Genomic DNA, 19114 nt, shown 5'->3' on the forward strand with positions numbered 1-19114 from the left:
CATATTTATTCTACTGTAAGCACTATACAATCTATTTTACAATTGATCAAATTCACTTTGATGCCTAATTTGAGCTCAATTCGCAGCCTTACAATATAGGCCAACTGTTCACAATGCTTGATTAACTTACTCTACAAAATCTAGGCAATTACTGGCTGTTACAATCTATATCTTTGGCCAGCACTCTTCTCAATATATATACTAGCCAATTTTCAGCCTCAATTAATATGACTTATACAACTATTTTAACAAAGCTACGTTCAGCGGGCATACAATTCTTAATCACTACCTCAGCGTTAATACAATAGAATCTACTTACAAATTTGTAGAAACATATACAGTCCTACCAACTTTGGAAATTTTTGGTGGTCCTGTTGACTGTTGTCCTATATACTATCCTTTGCTGAATGGTTTTTCTTCTCGGTCATCCTGGTGTAGTCCTCTTCTGGGAATTGTAGAATAGCTCAGCGTCAGTTCAGGACCTACTGTGGATAGCGTGTATCTGGTCGCACATTCAGTTTACGAAAATACATCTCCGTAGAATGATCTGCCTCTCCTGGCTTTTACCTGTGCCTAGAGGTCACGATCTGATGAAATATGGAAGTCCAAGTGGGCCAACAAACTGCAGCAAGACGAAAAACTCCAGAGTTGCTTGATTGGTTGGTTGGTTTTTAGTTTATTTGGCACAAAAACTACAAAGGTCATACTGTGCCATACTAAGGTTACAACTATACATAAACAGTTAAAGAAAATTGTAAACAATATGCCTGTACAAAAATTAGGTTCCACAAAGCAGCAAACAAGGTTAAAGGTTATAGTAGTACAAAAATTGTCCACAATACAAGTTAAATAAACAAAATGTATGTACAAGCCAAGGAATGCAGTATCTACATATAGTTAAAATTATAACAGATGTTTTTACAGCCATACATAAATAGGCAAAAAGGAATTATTATATAACATGCATGCATAAAAATAAAATTTCGCAATGTAGTATCTACATATCAACAAAATTACTAGAAGGTTACATAAATATACAAGGTGTCCTACAGCAACACATAATTAGTCAAAAAAACTAGTAAATAATATGTATGCACAAAAGTTAAGCTGGGCAATGCAGTATCTACATATAAACAAAATTACTGCAGCACATAATTAGACAATAATATAAGCTAATAAACAAAATGCATGTACAACACCAAGCCAAGGAATGTAGTATCTACATATAAGATTACTACAATAGTTAGTACAGTAATACATACAGTTAAAGAGGAATTATTATACATTATGTATAATATTGTAATAATATGTATAATAATGTATAATAACTCCTGCACATACACATCACAAAACACTACATATTTTGTAATATATATATATATATATATATATTTAAGTTTAGGAAAGAACTTGACATTGTCAGCATCCAGGAATGCATTAGCAGAGCTAATCTCAGGTGGTATGGTCACTTAAATAGAATGGGAGAGGAAAGATTAGCAAAACAAGTGTTCTCTGCCAGGTTGGCAGGAAAACGACCCAGAGGAAGACCAAGATATAGGTGGATTGATATGGTACAAAGTGCCTTAGACGATAGAAATATAAGATCTGATAATGTTGGAGTCTTGACAAGTAACAGACTGATTTGGAGGAAAATTGTAGATAGGAAGTTAGTAATGATGTAATTTTTTCATGTAGTACTGTCATATCCTGTACACCCCTTAGGGGTACATGGCAGGAATTTGATGATGATGATGATGATATATTTAAGTGAAAAAGTGCAATATAGTCTTTACATATAAACAAAATTACAGTCAAATGTGTTTGTATAAATTAATTCTTTGTAAAAAATTAAAAACATTGTGCAATCTACCCGAGTCTGTGAGAATCTACTTGAGTGTATATGGTCTGGCCAGGTAGGCAAAAATTTCATTCCTCTCTCTCATGCAAAGTGCTGGCACTCTACCAGTATATGATAAATAGTGAGATGTGTATTGCATTTTTCACACATGGGGGGGGGGGGGGGTTCATTAGCGCTCTCAGTAAATAAGAATGTGTAAGATGAATGTGACCTATGCAGAGCCTAGTGAAAACAACTTCCCCTCTTCTCTTTATTCGTTGACTAGAATGTAAATGCTTGATTTCAGGTTTAATGTCATATAATTTATTTGTTAATGCTTCCTGCCATTGAGCAAATAGCTTTGATTGTATAAACTGTCTGTAGTCTGTATATGGTACTGCCAAACAGTACGTGGAGAAAGTTTGAGCTGATTTATCTGTAGCCTTATTTCCCTTAATTCCAACGTGGCTGGGAATCCAGCACAACTGAACATCAAAATTATGGATTTTCATTTTGTGAAACAGGTGTAACACCACATAAAGAACTGGATGTGAATTATGCATAGGAGAGGAGATAGCCTGAAAAGAGCTCAATGAGTCTATATAAATTATACACTTTTTTTTAGCTGTTTTTTTTTATACGAACAAGTGCAAGCTGAATGGCATGTAACTCTGCTGTATAATTACTGTAATCGGGGGGGGGGGGGGGGTCTGATTTGAGATAATAATGTCAGGAAACATAGCAGCACAGCCAACAGAGGTATTAGTTCTTGAACCATCAGTATAGATAGACAAGAAATCAGAGTGTGCTGCTCTGTGTGCATTAAACAATTGGAGGTAGACAGATGATGGAGTATGAGATTTCTGTAGCTGACAAAGTGAGAGGTTGCAGGATGATGTGCAAACCTGCAATGGAGATGCTGTTATGTTTAGTGTAGGCAATGTTGTCAACATTTATACCAAGAGCTTGCATAGTCTCTTTAATACGCATACCAAAAGGACGTATGGCAGTTTGAAGTGTGTGGTATTGAGCTTCCCAGTGCAGAGAAAAGAGACTAATCTGTAGGATGATCTGGGAGAGACTTTATCTTTAGGGCATAGTTAAGAGACAAGTTTCCGTCGAAGTCATAGAGCTGGTTCATTTGCTTCAACATAAAGATTCTGAGTGGGTAATGTGCGAAAGGCACCAGTAGCTATCTGTATACCCTGATGATGGATGGAATTCAACCATCGCAGGTTACTCTGTGTTGCAGAATCATAGACTTGAGACCCATAATCCAGCTTTTAATGTATAAGTGCATGATAAAGATGGAGCGATGAAACTCAATCAGCACCCCACTCAGTAGAGGACAGAGTGCGAAGAAGGTTCAAAGCTCTCTTGCACTTTTCTCTTAGTTGATGAATGTGGGCTAGAAATGTAAGTTTACTGTCAAAGATCAGTCCCAAGAATTTGGCTTCTGTAGCTACTGGAATAATAGTGCTTCCCATTCTTAATTCAGCATCTGGGTGAAGCGTGCGTTTTCGACAGAAGTGCACACAGACACTTTTTTCTGTTGAAAACCTAAACCCATTACTAAGAGCCCACAGAGAAATATGATCAATTGATTGCTGAAGTTGTCTTTCAATTACCCTCATGTTACGGGAGTGGCAATAAATTGTGAAGTTATCAACATATAAAGCATTGTTAACAGTGGGAGGAAACTGTTCGGTGATTGAATGAATTTTAACAGTGAAAGGTGTCACACTTAAGACAGAGCCTTGGGGAACACCCTGTTCTTGATGATATGATGGAGATAACGTATTTCTTACTCTGACTTGGAAACGCCTGAAAAGAAAATTTTTAATAAATACAGGAAGGTGTCCTTTAAGACCCAGGTTATAGAAGTCTTTTAATATGCCATATCTCCAGGCTGTGTCATAAGCTTTTTCCATGTCAAAAAAAAAAATTAAACAAGTGTTCTTGCTTCAGAAATGCATCTTTTATAAAAGTTTCTACATGAACCAAATGGTTTAAAGTTGAGCGATATCTACAGAACCCACATTGTGTATTGGAGAGAAGATTGCTGCTTTCTAAATAACAGAGAAGTTTGGCATTAACCATTTTCTCTAGTATCTTACAAAGACAGCTAGTCAGAGCAATGGGTCGATAATTATTTACTTGTGTTGGATCTTTTCCTGGTTTTAGGATAGCAATGACAGACTTACGCCAAGATTTTGGAAACTCTTCCTCTGCAAGTATTCTATTGTATAGTAAGAAAAGGAGATCCATAGAAGATGATGGTGATTTCGCTCTCTAACCAAGAGGGACTGGGGGCTAGAATCTAACTGTGGGTATTGAATTTTAGGAGTAAGATGAATTATTTGGAAAAACTTTTATTGGGATTATATTGATCAAGTGTATATAATAAACAACTAAGTTATATCAACTAGTTTCACCAACTAAGTCTGTTGGCATCTTCAGGGTACATAACTGATGTAAGGCACTAAAAAGTAAAAAACTGTTACAAACTAAAATCAACTGATTCTAATTATATTAAACAAAGAACAGAGCGCGTACAATACATTCATAGAGCGTGGATGATCTCACTTGTTGTTATTTAGGAACGTTCTATAGTTGGCACTATAATTCAGTTCTGGCGAGTTGAAGGATCTGATAAGGGTCTTCCAGATCACGGGCAAGATTAGTCCTTGGTTCCTGTTAAGGTTTTGTGTACAGCGGGCAACTGTTGTGGCCTCCTTAAAAATTTGGGAGTGGAAGTCCTCCTCCATGTAAGGAATTGTGCTTCTATCCCACTCTATGGTATGGTTCATTCTTGAGAAATGAAACGCTAACCCCGATTTTTCTTCTCTGTTATTATTGACGTCACCTATATGTTCTTTTTGCCTAATTTCAAGGCTCCTTGAAGTTTGGCCGATGTAATTCAAGCCGCACGAGCATGGTATGTTATAAATTCCAGCATATTTGGAGAAAGGATGGCTATCTTTTGGAGATCTTAAGAATTGTCAAAGGAGTCTAGCAATCTTATTGGAAACTGTCCCTAAATATGGAATGACAATGGTAGAAATATAACGTACATCATCTTGTTGTCTTTGTCGGGGTTCAGAGAAAAGTATCTTGTGGACGAGTCTTTGAGGAAATCCATTCAAGGTAAGGTTGGTGGATATCAGGGATAGTTCTTCCTGGAGGTCTTGTTGATCTGTTGTAGGGAGAGAGGCATGGTTCTTCAACATGTGTACAATACTAAGTTTCTGAGAAATGTGGTGTGAAGAAGTGAAATGTAAATAACGTCCTGTATTGGTACGTTTGCGGTAAACTGAGAGGTTGATACCACCATTCGGAAGCTTCTTAATTAAAGTGTCCATAAATGATAATTGGTTATCTTCTTCAAGTTCTAGAGTGAATTTGATTGTGTGGTGTAGAGAGTTGATTTTCTTAAGAAAGTCGAACATGTCCTTTTTTGTGTGGTTCCAAACAAGAAAAATTAAGAAAATCAACTCTCTACACCACACAATCAAATTCACTCAGAACTTGAAGAAGATAACCAATTATCATTTCTGGACACTTTAATTAAGAAGCTTCCGAATGGTGGAATCAACCTCTAGTTTACCGCAAACCTACCAATACAGGACATTATTTACATTTCACTTCCTCACACCACATTTCTCAGAAACTTAGTATTGTACACATGTTGAAGAACCGTGCCTCTCTCCTTACAACAGATCAACAAGACCTCCAGGAAGAACTATCCCTGATATCCACCTTACCATGAATGGATTTCCTCGAAGACTCGTCCACAAGATACTTTTCTCTGAACCCTGACAAAGACAACAAGATGATGTACGTTATATTTCTACCATCGTCATTCCATATTTAGGGACAGTTTCCAATAAGATTGCTAGACTCCTTAGACCACATAAAATAAGAGTGGCCTTTAAACCCACAGAAACGATTAGACAATTCTTAAGATCTCCAAAAGATAGCCATCCTTTCTCCAAATATGCTGGAGTTTATAACATACCATGCTCGTGCGGCTTGAATTACATCGGCCAAACTTCAAGGAGCCTTGAAATTAGGCAAAAAAGAACATATAGGTGACGTCAATAATAACAGAGAAGAAAAATCAGGGTTAGCGTTTCATTTCTCAAGAACGAACCATACCATAGAGTGGGATAGAAGCACAATTCCTTACAAGGAGGAGGACTTCCACTCCCAAATTTTTAAGGAGGCCACAACAGTTTCCCGCTGTACACAAAACCTTAACAGGAACCAAAGGACTAATCTTGCCCGTGATCTGGAAGACCCTTATCAGATTCTTCAACTCGCCAGAACTGAATTATAGTGCCAACTATAGAACGTTCTTAAATAACAACAAGTGAGATCATCCACGCTCTATGAATGTATTGTACGCGCTCTGTTCTTTGTTTAATATAATTGGAATCGGTTGATTTTAGTTTGTAACAGTTTTTTACTTTTTAGTGCCTTACATCAGTTATGTACCCTGAAGATGCCAATAGACTTAGTTGGTGAAACTAGTTAGTATAACTTAGTTGTTTATTATATACACTTGATCAATATAATCCCAATAAAAGTTTTTCCAGAGCTTTTTGGTCAAGAAAATTAAACTTTTTTTAAGATGAATTATTGTTTAGCATGAGACCAGAGGCCTAATGTGAAGTGAGTGAGTTCTGTGTCCAGTTTTATACAGAGTCGAGTTCTGGGATTATTTAACCCTCAGCCCACTTAAAAGTACTATATGTGCACAAACTTTTACAAACTTTTGTGGGCTGGACACACACACTGAAAAAAAATACAGCCAGCGTGGAATTATTAATACTACCAGGATAAAGAGTTTTTCCAAAGTTTGCCAATAAAAATGATGCAAATGAAATCAAACTCGATCACATTTTAGTCTATCACAATCTAGACAGTTTAGTATACAATATAAACATCAAATTTTAATAAAGTACATCTCTCTCTGGAGATGTGCCTGGTCCCCCTTTTGCCTTCATGCACATCTGAAGTCTGTGAGACTACATATCGATAGTGGCATGGACAACATCCATAGGAAATGCTGCTACTGCTTGCTGCAAATCCACCTTCAGGTTGGTGATGAAAGGGTGCTGTTCCTTGCAGGCTACTCTCTCAAGCTCTGACGAAGTCCAATGGATTCAGATGAAGATTTAAGATGACTAATCAGATGGTGATATGTGGCCAGGCACATGTGCCTCCAACCACTGTTGTGTGGTCTTCTGCCCTGTGTGCAGAGGCTGAGTCGTGTTGGAAGGTCCATTGCCAGCCAGGAAACAAGGTGTTGTTCAAGAGCCATACCATAGGTTCCAGCACGGTGTCTTAATACACTTCGGTGGAGGTTTTGATCCCTTTTTCACAGAAATACAAACCTGGATATGCCCTAATACATCATCCCACCACCAAACCATCACTGTGGGGATGATGTAACAGGGGTGATCTCCTCTCTGAATCCGGGTCTCTGAGGCATATACCCAATCATTTTGGCAGTTAAACGACTCTTCATTGGACACACAGATGAAAATCTTCTCATCTGTGAAGAGGATATCTCTGTGTCTGTTGTTTGCATACCAGAGAAGTGCCTTATGCAGTAGAGGGTGATAAAATCACCCTCTACTGCATAAGCTGTAGTGTTAGGAAGTGTCCAGTAGAATGACGAAAGGTTCTCACCCCTAGGTCATTAGTTAATACATGTGACATCGTTCTCTGCAAAATGTTCATCTCTTGTGACATCACTTTTGGCATTTTCACAGGATTATGGCAGAGGTGTGCCTTCACAGCCCTCATGAGCTGTTGAGTAATAATGCAACGTGGTCAACCTGTTCTTTGGTGGTCAGATACATCTTCTGCATCGTTATAATAGTGAACAGTCCAATAAACAAACATCCTACTGATCCTGAGTGTTTTCAGCATGTTGAAAATAACAGGTGGCTGCATTTCCACTTTGCGAAGCACTATCACAGCTACATTCTCATAATCTCCCCACTGCATGCTTACCTGTATGGCTAGACATTTCTCTCTACTGAAAAACATGCAAATGTTGGCTGTGCACAGTGGCAGGACATGCTGAAGTTGTAACAGTATTTATGGCAAGACTGTAATTTCAAAATGTTTTGTCTGAGACAAAGCATTTCAATAAAATGTGCAAAGCCTAAGTTCAGAAATAACTTGTATATACATGGATGGGCAAAACAAATCCAACAGATGCCAATGAATTTTGCAAAATGTACCTAAAAATTAATACAGCTGCAACTCACTGGGTTAAATTCAACCTACCTAAACATTGAATATATATATATAAATGCATCTAAACATATGATAGCATTCAATATTAATATTAAAATTAAATATTTAATGAAATTACACACCCATATAAAACAACAATGAAAATTCCCAGAAAAGAGAAAAAAACAATACTTATTCCTACTTACTTTTCTTTCAATTTATCATTCATAAATTTATTGAGTTCTGCTGGACCAGCTAAGAATGACAAAGTTCTCAAAAGGGAAAGAACCTAAAAGAGCAAAACAATGATTCAACTGTGGCAACTTTTCTTACTTAGTCAGAAAGTATATTATACTTCACAAGAAACTAATATATTTTGGATTTTATCTTTTATTCAAGCATGAGCAAACAAAAGTCTGTTTGTTTGTTCATGCTTATATTCATGAAATTATGGGAAGTGTCATCAGTGGGAGCTAGCCTGTGGCAGAAACACTTCTAACTTAAATGATAATGAGAGCTAAATCCCATTTATTTAGCAAATGACGTACATATAAATAAACAGAAAGTGATAAGAGAATAAAGAGGTGGAACTATTACATAAAACAGTAAAGGTATCATAGTTTAAAAGTAAGATGCTGAATCCACAATAAAGCTTCGGATTTAGCATAAAAAAAAGTTCATATAAGCTCCACGATAAGAGAACACAAGGGAGTTACTAACAATATGGGTGCCTGGGCTACACTGCCACAATCACACTATGAGGGGTCAGTCCATTTCCATTTGTGGAGCATCTGTTTATACCCATTCCTGTCCTGATCCAGTAAGTGTAGACCATAGATATCTTTGAAGGTCAAGATCTTTTACTTTAGCAGTTTGATTATGAATAGTGATGTTTAAGTTAGAAGTGTTTCTGCCAGTATAGTTTCTAGGCTGATGTGATATCAAAGGCTTCATGCAACATTTGCATAGCAGTCTCCAGGAAGGCTGTCTAGATTTCAATGGCTGAGTAGCTGTGTAGGAAATGTCTTCATGTATGGCCAACTCACTGTTCTCAATAATTTTATTCCATAAATTACCTAAAATCTTTTTCCTCTGTAATGGTAGAAACTAGCAGTGGAAGTCAATAAAGTTAATGTTGATCATACTGTTCCAGAGATAAATCTCATTGGCTTGGTTGAGATAGACATCAATCAGTGAGATATGACTTTTTGGCCACACCGAACAAAAGTATTCTGCTGTTCATAACTTATTTTGACAGTATTACAACATCAAACCAACTAAATATAAAAAAGATGTTTATTAACTGGCTTATATTTTGCTGGATTTAAAACCAGTCTTCAGAGAACGTTACATGTTACAGTTAACACAAGACAACCAGTAAGTGAAACAATTCAAATTGTAATGGACAAAAGATCTAAAGTCCTAATTTGGCACCCTCCAATGTAAGAAAGAAGTATTACAGCTTTTCCAAATTTTTAGTAAATTAATGCAACCATACTTGTTTAAGTTAGGAGAATGCTTCATAGCCATGGCTGACTTGAAAAATAATCTTCCTGACCAGTAATGACTTCTATAGAGCACATTCGTTTTCTTCCATTTAGTCCTGTGTGAAGGGCAGTCCAAGGTGTGACTGTTAGTCCAGACCTGCCATAATAATAGTAGTGAATGTATTTTTTTCTGTTCTCCAAGGCAGATGCCACCAGATCTGTCTGTCTATAGTAGGCTAAGTCATGGTGACATGGAACTTCTTACACTTGAGAATATGCTAGGAGTGGAGTTATCCTTAGGAGGACAGATCAGAGTTGACATTTTCACATGTGATTTGAATATGTCGCGAAAGTTATATTTTATTAGTACTTTGACTATCATTTCAGATGTTCTTCAGACACAGAGAATAGGAATAGTGGTATTTTGTTCTTGTGTGTTTGAAGTAAGAGGGCCATATAGTATTTTATCTATTTTGTAGGAGCTATAGCTATTGGCCAAGAAATATAACAAAGACATGCAGTGGAAAGAGCTGCGTGATTAGAACAAATAGCCCTAGCTCTGTGTTTTTAGAATACCATACTGTTGAGCTCGATAATGATGGGCTAAAATACAGAGAAATATAAACCAATTAATAAACATCCTTTTGAGAATTCAGTTTGTTTGGTGTTGTAATACTGTTAAAAATAAGTTATGAATAACGATAGCCTTTAAAGGAATGCGGAGAACCGACCAGGGCTTCTGACTTAATGTCCAATCCTCACCTTCTCGTGGTGCACCCTGTTGGGTATCTACTTTGATACTGAACGAACGAGGATGGGCTGGCAATTTGGGATTTAGCCGACCAAATTGTATTCTTATTGGTTAAACGAAAATAAAAAATGATGGTACAACATGACAAAATTTCATGCCGGCTGGGGCGTCGCCCGGTTAAACAAGGCCCCCGTTGTTTTCGCCAGGGAACCAGGGCAAACAGCGAAAAGTCAGCTACTGGAACAAATCTGAAAACAAACCCCAACTCAACATCACCAGAGTTAAAGATCGGTACTATCAACGTAAGAAGCCTGAATGGCAAAGAAATGGAGCTAGCTGAGGAATTAGATAAGTACCAGATCGACATAATAGGGGTGACTGAAACAAAAAAGACCAAAACTGGTGAGATCTTTCTGAGCAATAAATACAAAATGTTATATTCAGGCAATGACAATCAAGGAAAAGAAGGAGTAGCCATAGTATTCAACACAAAATACGAGGCTAATCTTCTTGAATGGCAGTCAGTCTCAAGTAGAGTAATGTGGGCAAATATGAGAATGGGGAACTGGACAATGAGACTTATTTGTGCCTATGGTCCCACAGAAGGTTCTACTAAGGTAGAAGTGGAGGAATTTTTTGAGGCTTTAGAAAAAGCAACTGACACAATGAAAAAGGAAAAGTTGGTCCTTGTTGGGGATCTAAATAGTAGAGTAGGAAATGATTGTGAGACATACAAAAATATTTTGGGAAAATTTGGAGAAAAGAGCAAAGCTAATAATAATGGCAAATATCTGTTGGATTTCTGCTCAGGACATGGACTGGTTATTACTAACACCATGTTCCAACATAAAAATGTGCACAAATTCACATGGAGAGAAGAGGCTAGGAATAAGAAAAGTCTCATTGACTATGTTATTGTTGATAGTGATGTTTTCTCCCTGGTGCAGGACACCAGAGTGTACAGAGGATTTGAAATTGGAAGTGATCACTATTTAGTCTTGAGCAGGATAAAATTGAATTTCATATTGAAAAGAATAACATGTAAGAAAGTTTTAAAGCGAATAAAAGTTGAGCAGCTCTCAGATGTGAACTGTAGACTAAAATACAGAAATATTATTGAAAAGAAAATGAAAGAGTTTGAGAACAGGAATCAAACCTTGGAGATTCAGTGGCAAACTCTGAAGGAAACATTGATTGATTCTGCCAGAGAGGCATGTGGTGAGGTTGTGTGCAAGGATAAAAAAATCAGAACTCCCTGGTGGACACAGGAAGTTAAAGAGGCAGTGAAGTAAAAGAAGAAAGCATATCAAAAGTTCCTAGCAAATAAGTCAGCTTTTACTCTTACAGAATACAGAGACAAATGTAAGAAAGCTAAACAGTGTGTAAAACTAGCTAAACAAAAGTCATGGGAGGACTTTGGCAAGAATATAGAAAATAAATATCAAGAAGGTGGCAAAATATTCTGGAGGTTGTTGAAGAAGCTTAGGAATGGAGGAAAGAGTGCTGTAAAAGGAATTAGAGATGATAAAGGTGAAATGAAAACAGGAGAAAAAGATATCCTTGAAGTATGGAGTAATTACTTTGAAAAACTGCTAAATGAAACAAGCAGGGATGACAGCACAGTAATAAAAAACACTGACCAGGCGTGCAGTCAGGAATACATATCCATACTTGAAGTAGAAAAAGCCATCAAAGACTTGAAATGTGGAAAGGCAGCAGGAGTAGATGATATTCGACCAGAAATGCTGAAGTATGGTGGTATAAGAGTCTTACAGTGGCTGCACTGCATAGTTCAGAAAGCCTGGACAGAGGGAAGAATTCCCGATGATTGGAGTAGAGCTCTCATAGTACCCATATATAAAAAGGGAAATAAAACTGAATGTGAGAATTACAGAGGTATTTCTCTACTGAGTGTTCCTGGCAAGATCTATGCAAGTATACTTGAGAAACGGTTGAGAAGAATTGTGGAAGAAAAGCTTGGTGAAGAACAAGCTGGATTCAGGCCAAATAGAGGCTGTCAGGATCAGATCTTCACTTTACGACAAATAGTCGAGAAAGCATGGGAATATAACAAAGATCTGTATTTAAGTTTTGTCGATTTGGAAAAGGCATATGACAAGGTGCCAAGAGAGAAGCTATTCAATACGCTGCAGTTATATGGTGTCAATGGGGCATTATATCAAGCAATACTTAGTCTTTATTTGAGTTGTGAGTCAGCAGTTAGAATTGAAGGAAGTACAGGAAGATGGTTTAATGTTAAATCTGGTGTGAGACAAGGATGTACATTATCCCCTCTGTTATTCATTATCTATATGGATCACATTATGAAGGAATGTGGTATTAAACCTGATATCAAAATTGGAGATGTTAATGTCAGCTCTTTGCTTTATGCGGATGATGTTATACTTCTAAATAAATCCGCTACAAGTCTGCAAGATTCTCTGACTAAATTGAATAGCTGTTGTAATAGATATGGTATGAAGGTCAGCAATAAAAAGACAAAGACAATGAAAATAGGCAGAATCATTGAAAATGTCAACTGTGTTGTGAATGGAGAACCTGTGGAACAAGTAAAACATTTCAGCTACTTAGGCACAATTTTTACTGAAGATGGTAAACTAAATATAGAAATAGACAACAGAATCAGCAAAGCTGGTATCGTGGGAAGTCAATTGAATAAATTCATATGGAATAAGAAAGAAATTAGTCGGAACACTAAATTAGCTGTATACAAGACTGTGTTCAAACCAATTTTAACTTATGGATCTGAGAGCTGGGTCAGAAGTAAAACACTTGACCAAAGACTAGAGACCGCCGATATGAGAGTCCTGAGAAAGATTAGAGGCGTGAACAGATGGCATCAATGGCAATATCATATTAAAAATGAGGATATTAGGAAAGAACTTGACATTGTCAGCATCCAGGAATGCGTTAGCAGAGCTAATCTCAGATGGTATGGTCACTTAAATAGAATGGGAGAGGAAAGATTAGCAAAACAAGTGTTCTCTGCCAGGTTGGCAGGAAAACGACCCAGAGGAAGACCGAGATATAGGTGGATTGATACGGTACAAAGTGCCTTAGACGATAGAAATATAAGATCTGATAATGATGGAGTCTTGACAAGTAACAGACTGATTTGGAGGAAAATTGTAGATAGGAAGTTAGTAATGATGTAATTTTTTCATGTAGTACTGTCATATCCTGTACACCCCTTGAGGGTACATGGCAGGAATTTGATGATGATGATGATGATGATGATGATGATGATGATTGTCTATTAAAGTGGTTTTGGTCAGTGAATGTTAGTCAATCAGTATATATAAAAAATAGAGACTACTTATGTGGGTTTGTCCTGCTGAATCTTCAAGAATTATTCTGTACATATGTCCTGTGAGTCTGAATACATAATCAAGGGTGATAATAAAAAGATATGGTGCCAGAGACTCTCCTAGAATAACTCCACTTGAAATACGAAAACTCTCAGTCATCTCTCCTTTAACCATTACTCTTGCATGATAATTCTGGTACAGTTTTGCTATTGCTTTGATTATTTTGAAGGGCATGCCACAATACGTGAGAATTCTGAACCCAATTGGGTAAAGGATAAAAATAAGGCAAAACTGCAAATCCAGTTCATATTGTTTAATTATTTTTAGACTCAGATGAAAGCATGAAAATTTTGTTGTAGCAACCAAATAGTAGAATAAAAAATGTTAGCAAAATATTTAATTCAAGATAAAGTTTAAAGGTTAGTTTGCTTAGTTGTAAATACAGATTTTGTATGCTTGCAGAAACCAGTGATTGGAATTCCATGATCATGTGACTTCAGATCCAAACTTTTTCCAAAACATCATATCAGGAGATGAATCTTGGGTATATAGTCATAATCCTGAGACCAGGCTTCAAAGTACACAATGGAAAACGCCTATCTAACCTTTGCTGAAAAAGGCATGCCAATCAAATCCAATGTCATGAGTGCTGTTGATTGTCTTTTTGATCTGGAAGGAATTGTGCAAGCAGAGTTCATATCAAGAGGCACTACAGTCAGTTCTGAATATTATAAAAAGAGTACTGGAATGTCTGCAGAATGATGTGTCTAAAAAGACTACAGAATTGGGTGAATGGTTTCATGCTGCTTTACAACAATACATGTCACACATCTCTTCTTATTTGACAGTTCTTGTTGGACAAAGAAAAATTAGTGTGCCTGCATCTGCTGTATTTGTCCGATTTAGTTCCCTGTAAGTTCTGGCTCTTGACAATGAAGGGAAAGTATTTTGCGCAGTACACTTTCCCTTCATCGGTGGAAAACACTTTAATCTTCATCATCAATTTAAAATGTTTCATACCATTACAAGAAATTGAATCAACCAGAACAGCATGCCTAAAAGAACTAATGAAAGATCACTTTCAGAACCATTTCAAAAGGTGTCCAGAATGTTGGCACACGTGTGAGTCAAGCCAAGGAGACTACCTTGAAGGAAATTAATTTATATTTGTATTTTATTTGATAAATTTTCTTGAATTCTAGCCTTAACTGTATTTTTTTGATCATGCCTCATTTCTAACCTTGCACTCCAGAGATGGTGCTTATTCCTCCATTCCAAAAGTTAGAATTGTTTTGAAACCATACCATATACTGGTATGGTTTCCAAATTCAAATGGCTCTCCATATCAGTTTTGCTTATTCTATTACCTATTTAATTTGTTATTAAATAGCTAAAACATTAAGTAAATTATACTTTCCAAGAAATTCTTATTTTTATCCTTTACCCAATTGGGTTCAGAATTCTCACTTATTCCACTTTCCTTCATAACGTGATCCATAAAGATAATAAATAAGAGAAGAGATTATATGCACCACTGGCTTGCAGTGGTGAAGATTTTACACACTACTTTCCTGTGTTTCCTTCAATTCTAACTGCTGATTGTCAGCATGGTTGGATGAATGATTAGCATATCTGCTCTTCACCCAACAGGCTGTGGATTAGAATCCTGATGTGATCATAGATGTCGACAGCTGTCTTAAGGAGAAGGGGAGAGAGAGAGAGAGAGATATGAATTTCATTGCCTGGTGTGAGGACCACTGCCCCACTAACTAGAAGCTTGCAGCTCATTTAACATGTGTTAGTAATAATTAGTCCGTGTTGCAAACAGAAATCCAATAGGTATTATTATTATCTTTGCTCCTTTCACCAAATTATTCCAAAATATTTCTATATGTCTTACATTCATTTCCTACTCTGCTGTTTGGATCTCCAGGAAGGATTGCTCTTTCGTTACATTAGCTAATATTATCTCTATTGTTATAGCTAATATAATTTGGAATGCCAAAAGGCTAACCAGGTTTGCCCTTAGGAAATGCTATGCAGTATTTACCTCAATTCAAAGACACCTTATCTTAACTATTACAGGTAAAGTCAGAAAATTTACTTTAAGTATATATAGATAAATAATTTAATAAAAGAAATATTATTTATAATAATTTACACATGCACAATTTAGCATTCAGCAATAAATATACACAGACATTAACTGTGAATTAACTTTCTCTCAATTTAAATGGAATTTAAAGATGACTATGCAACTAAAAATTAAGAAATTCATAATAAGAGAACACAGACCGTGTTATGAACGTTGTAAAAAATTAAGAAATTCATAATAAGAGAACACAGACCGGGGTGCTTAAGGGTCAAAGCTGTATAACCGAAAGGAGACCTCCACATAGCCTTTAAAGGAATGCGGAGAACCGACCAGGGCTCCTGACCTATTGTCCAATCCTCACCTTCTCGTGGTGCACCCTGTTGGGTATCTATTTGGATACTGAACGGACGAGGATGGGCTGGCAATTTGGGATTTAGCCGAATTGTATTCTTATTGCCTTAAACCAATATAGAAAATGATGGTACAACATGACAAAATTTCATGCCGGCTGGGGCGTTGCCCAGTTAAACAAGGCCCCCGTTGTTTTCGCCAGGGAACCAGGGCGAACAGCGAAAAGTCAGCTACTGGAACAAATTTAAAAACAAACCGCAACTCAACATCAACAGAGTTAAAAATCGGTACTATCAACGTAAGAAGCCTGAATGGCAAAGAAATGGAGCTAGCTGAGAAATTAGATAAGTACCAGATCGACATAATAGGGGTGACTGAAACAAAAAAGACCAAAACTGGTGAGATCTTTCTGAGCAATAAATACAAAATGTTATATTCAGGCAATGATAATCAAGGAAAAGAAGGAGTAGCCATAGTATTCAACACAAAATACGAGGCTAATCTTCTTGAATGGCAGTCAGTCTCAAGTAGAGTAATGTGGGCAAATATGAGAATGGGGAACTGGACAATGAGACTTATTTGTGCCTATGGTCCCACAGAAGGTTCTACTAAGGTAGAAGTGGAGGAAATTTTTGAGGCTTTAGAAAAAGCAACTGACACAATCAAAAAGGTAAAGTTGGTCCTTGTTGGGGATCTAAATAGCAGAGTAGGAAATGATTGTGAGACATACAAAAATATTTTGGGAAAATTTGGAGAAAAGAGCAAAGCTAATAATAATGGCAAATATCTGTGGGATTTCTACTCAGGACACGGACTTGTTCTTACTAACACAATGTTCCAACATAAAAATGTGCACAAATTCACATGGAGAGAAGAGGCTAGGAATAAGAAAAGTCTCATTGACTATATTCTTGTCGATAGTGATGTTTTCTCCCTGGTGCAGGACACCAGGGAGAAACATTGATTGATTCTGCCAGAGAGGCATGTGGTGAGGTTGTCTGTAAGGATAAAAAAATCAGAACTCCCTGGTGGACACAGGGAGTTAAGGAGGCAGTGAAGGAAAAGAATATCCAAGGTTTGATATTCTAACCAAAGGCATACCAAAAGTTCCTGTCAAATAAGTCAGCTTGTGTTCTTAGAGAATATAGAGACAAATGCAAGAATGCTAAACACTGTGTAAAACTAGCTAAACAAAAGTCATGGGAGGACTTTGGCAAGAATATAGAAAATAAATATCAAGAGGGTGGCAAAATATTCTGGAGGTTGTTGAAGAAGCTTAAGAATGGAGGGAAGAGTGCTATAAAAGGAATTAGAGATGATAAAGGTGACATGAAAATGGGAGAAAAAAATATCCTTGAAGTATGGAGTAATTACTTTGAAAAACTGCTAAATGAAACAAGCAGTGATGACAGCAGAGTGGTAAAAAAACACTCAACAGGCATCCAGTCAGGAACACATATCCATATTTGAAGTAGAAAAAGCCATCAAAGGCTTGAAATGTGGGAAAGCAGCAGGAGTAGATGATATTCGACCAGAAATGCTGAAGTATGGTGGTATAAGAGTCTTACAGTGGCTGCACTGCATAGTTCAGAAAGCCTGGACAGAGGGACGAATTCCCGATGATTGGAGTAGAGCTCTCATAGTACCCATATATAAAAAGTGAAATAAAATTGCATGTGAGAATTACAGAGGTATTTCCCTACTGAGTGTTCCTGGCAAGATCTATGCAAGTATACTTGAGAAACGGTTGAGAAGAATAGTGGAAGAAAAGCTTGGTGAAGAACAAGCTGGATTCAGGCCAAATAGAGACTGTCAGGATCAGATCTTCACTTTACGACAAATAGTTGAGAAAGCATGGGAATATAACAAAGATCTGTATTTAAGTTTTTGTCGATCTGGAAAAGGCATAGGACAAGGTGCCAAGAGAGAGAGAGAGAAGCTATTCAATATGCTACAGTTATATGGTATCAATGGGGCATTATATCAGGCAATACTTAGTCTTTATTTGAGTTGTAAGTCAGCAGTTAGAATTGAAGGAAGCACAGGAAGATGGTTTAATGTTAAATCTGGTGTGAGACAAGGATGTACATTATCCACTCTGTTATTCATTATCTATATGGATCACATTATGAAGGAAAGTGGTATTAAACATGATATCAAAATTGGAGATGTTAATGTCAGCTCTTTGCTTTATGCGGATGATGTTATACTTCTAAATAAATCCGCTACAAGTCTGCAAGATTCTCTGACTAAATTGAATAGCTGTTGTAATAGATATGGTATGAACGTCAGCAATAAAAAGACAAAGACAATGAAAATAGGCAGAAACATTGAAAATGTCAACTGTGTTGTGAATGGAGAACCTGTGGAACAAGTAAAACATTTCAGCTACTTAGGCATGATTTTTACTGAAGATGGTAAATTAAATATAGAAATAGATAACAGAATCAGCAAAGTTGGTATGGTGGGAAGTCAGTTGAATAAATTCATATGGAATAAGAGAGAAATTAGTCGGAACACTAAATTAGCTGTATACCAGACAGTGTTCAAACCAGTTTTAACTTATGGATCTGAGAGCTGGGTCAGAAGTAAAACACTTGACCAAAGACTAGAGGCCACAGATATGAGAGTCCTGAGAAAGATTATAGGCGTGAACAGATGGCATCAATGGCGGTATCATATTAAAAACGAGGATATTAGGAAAGAACTTGACATTGTCAGCATCCAGGAATGTGTTAGCAGAGCTAATCTCAGGTGGTACGGTCACTTAAACAGAATGGGCAAGGAAAGATTAGCAAAACAAGTGTTCTCTGCCAGGTTGGCAACAAAATGACCCAGAGGAAGACCAAGATATAGGTGGATTGATACGGTACAAAGTGCTTTAGATGATAGAAATGTAAGATCTGATAATGTTGGAGTGTTGACAAGTAACAGACTGATTTGGAGGAAAATTGTAGATAGGAAATTAATAATGATGTAATTTTTTTCATGTAGTACTATCATATCCTGTAC

At 36.9% G+C, this 19114-nt stretch overlaps 1 protein-coding gene across 1 annotated transcript in view; it reads right to left on the reverse strand.

Moving 5' to 3' along the window:
• LOC150099824 (treslin-like) overlaps positions 1-19114 on the reverse strand; it is a 290982-nt gene that overhangs the window by 71586 nt on the left and 200282 nt on the right. The window contains exon 11 of the mRNA XM_090403686.1: positions 8296-8378. Within this exon, the coding sequence (XP_090259812.1) occupies positions 8296-8378 (83 nt within the window). The remainder of the gene's footprint in view (positions 1-8295; positions 8379-19114) is intronic.

This window comes from Typopeltis vanoorti, chromosome 14, assembly GCF_054136105.1.
Source record: "Typopeltis vanoorti isolate ZY-2024b chromosome 14, IOZ_Tvanoo_1.0, whole genome shotgun sequence".
NCBI lineage: Eukaryota > Metazoa > Arthropoda > Arachnida > Uropygi > Thelyphonidae > Typopeltis > Typopeltis vanoorti.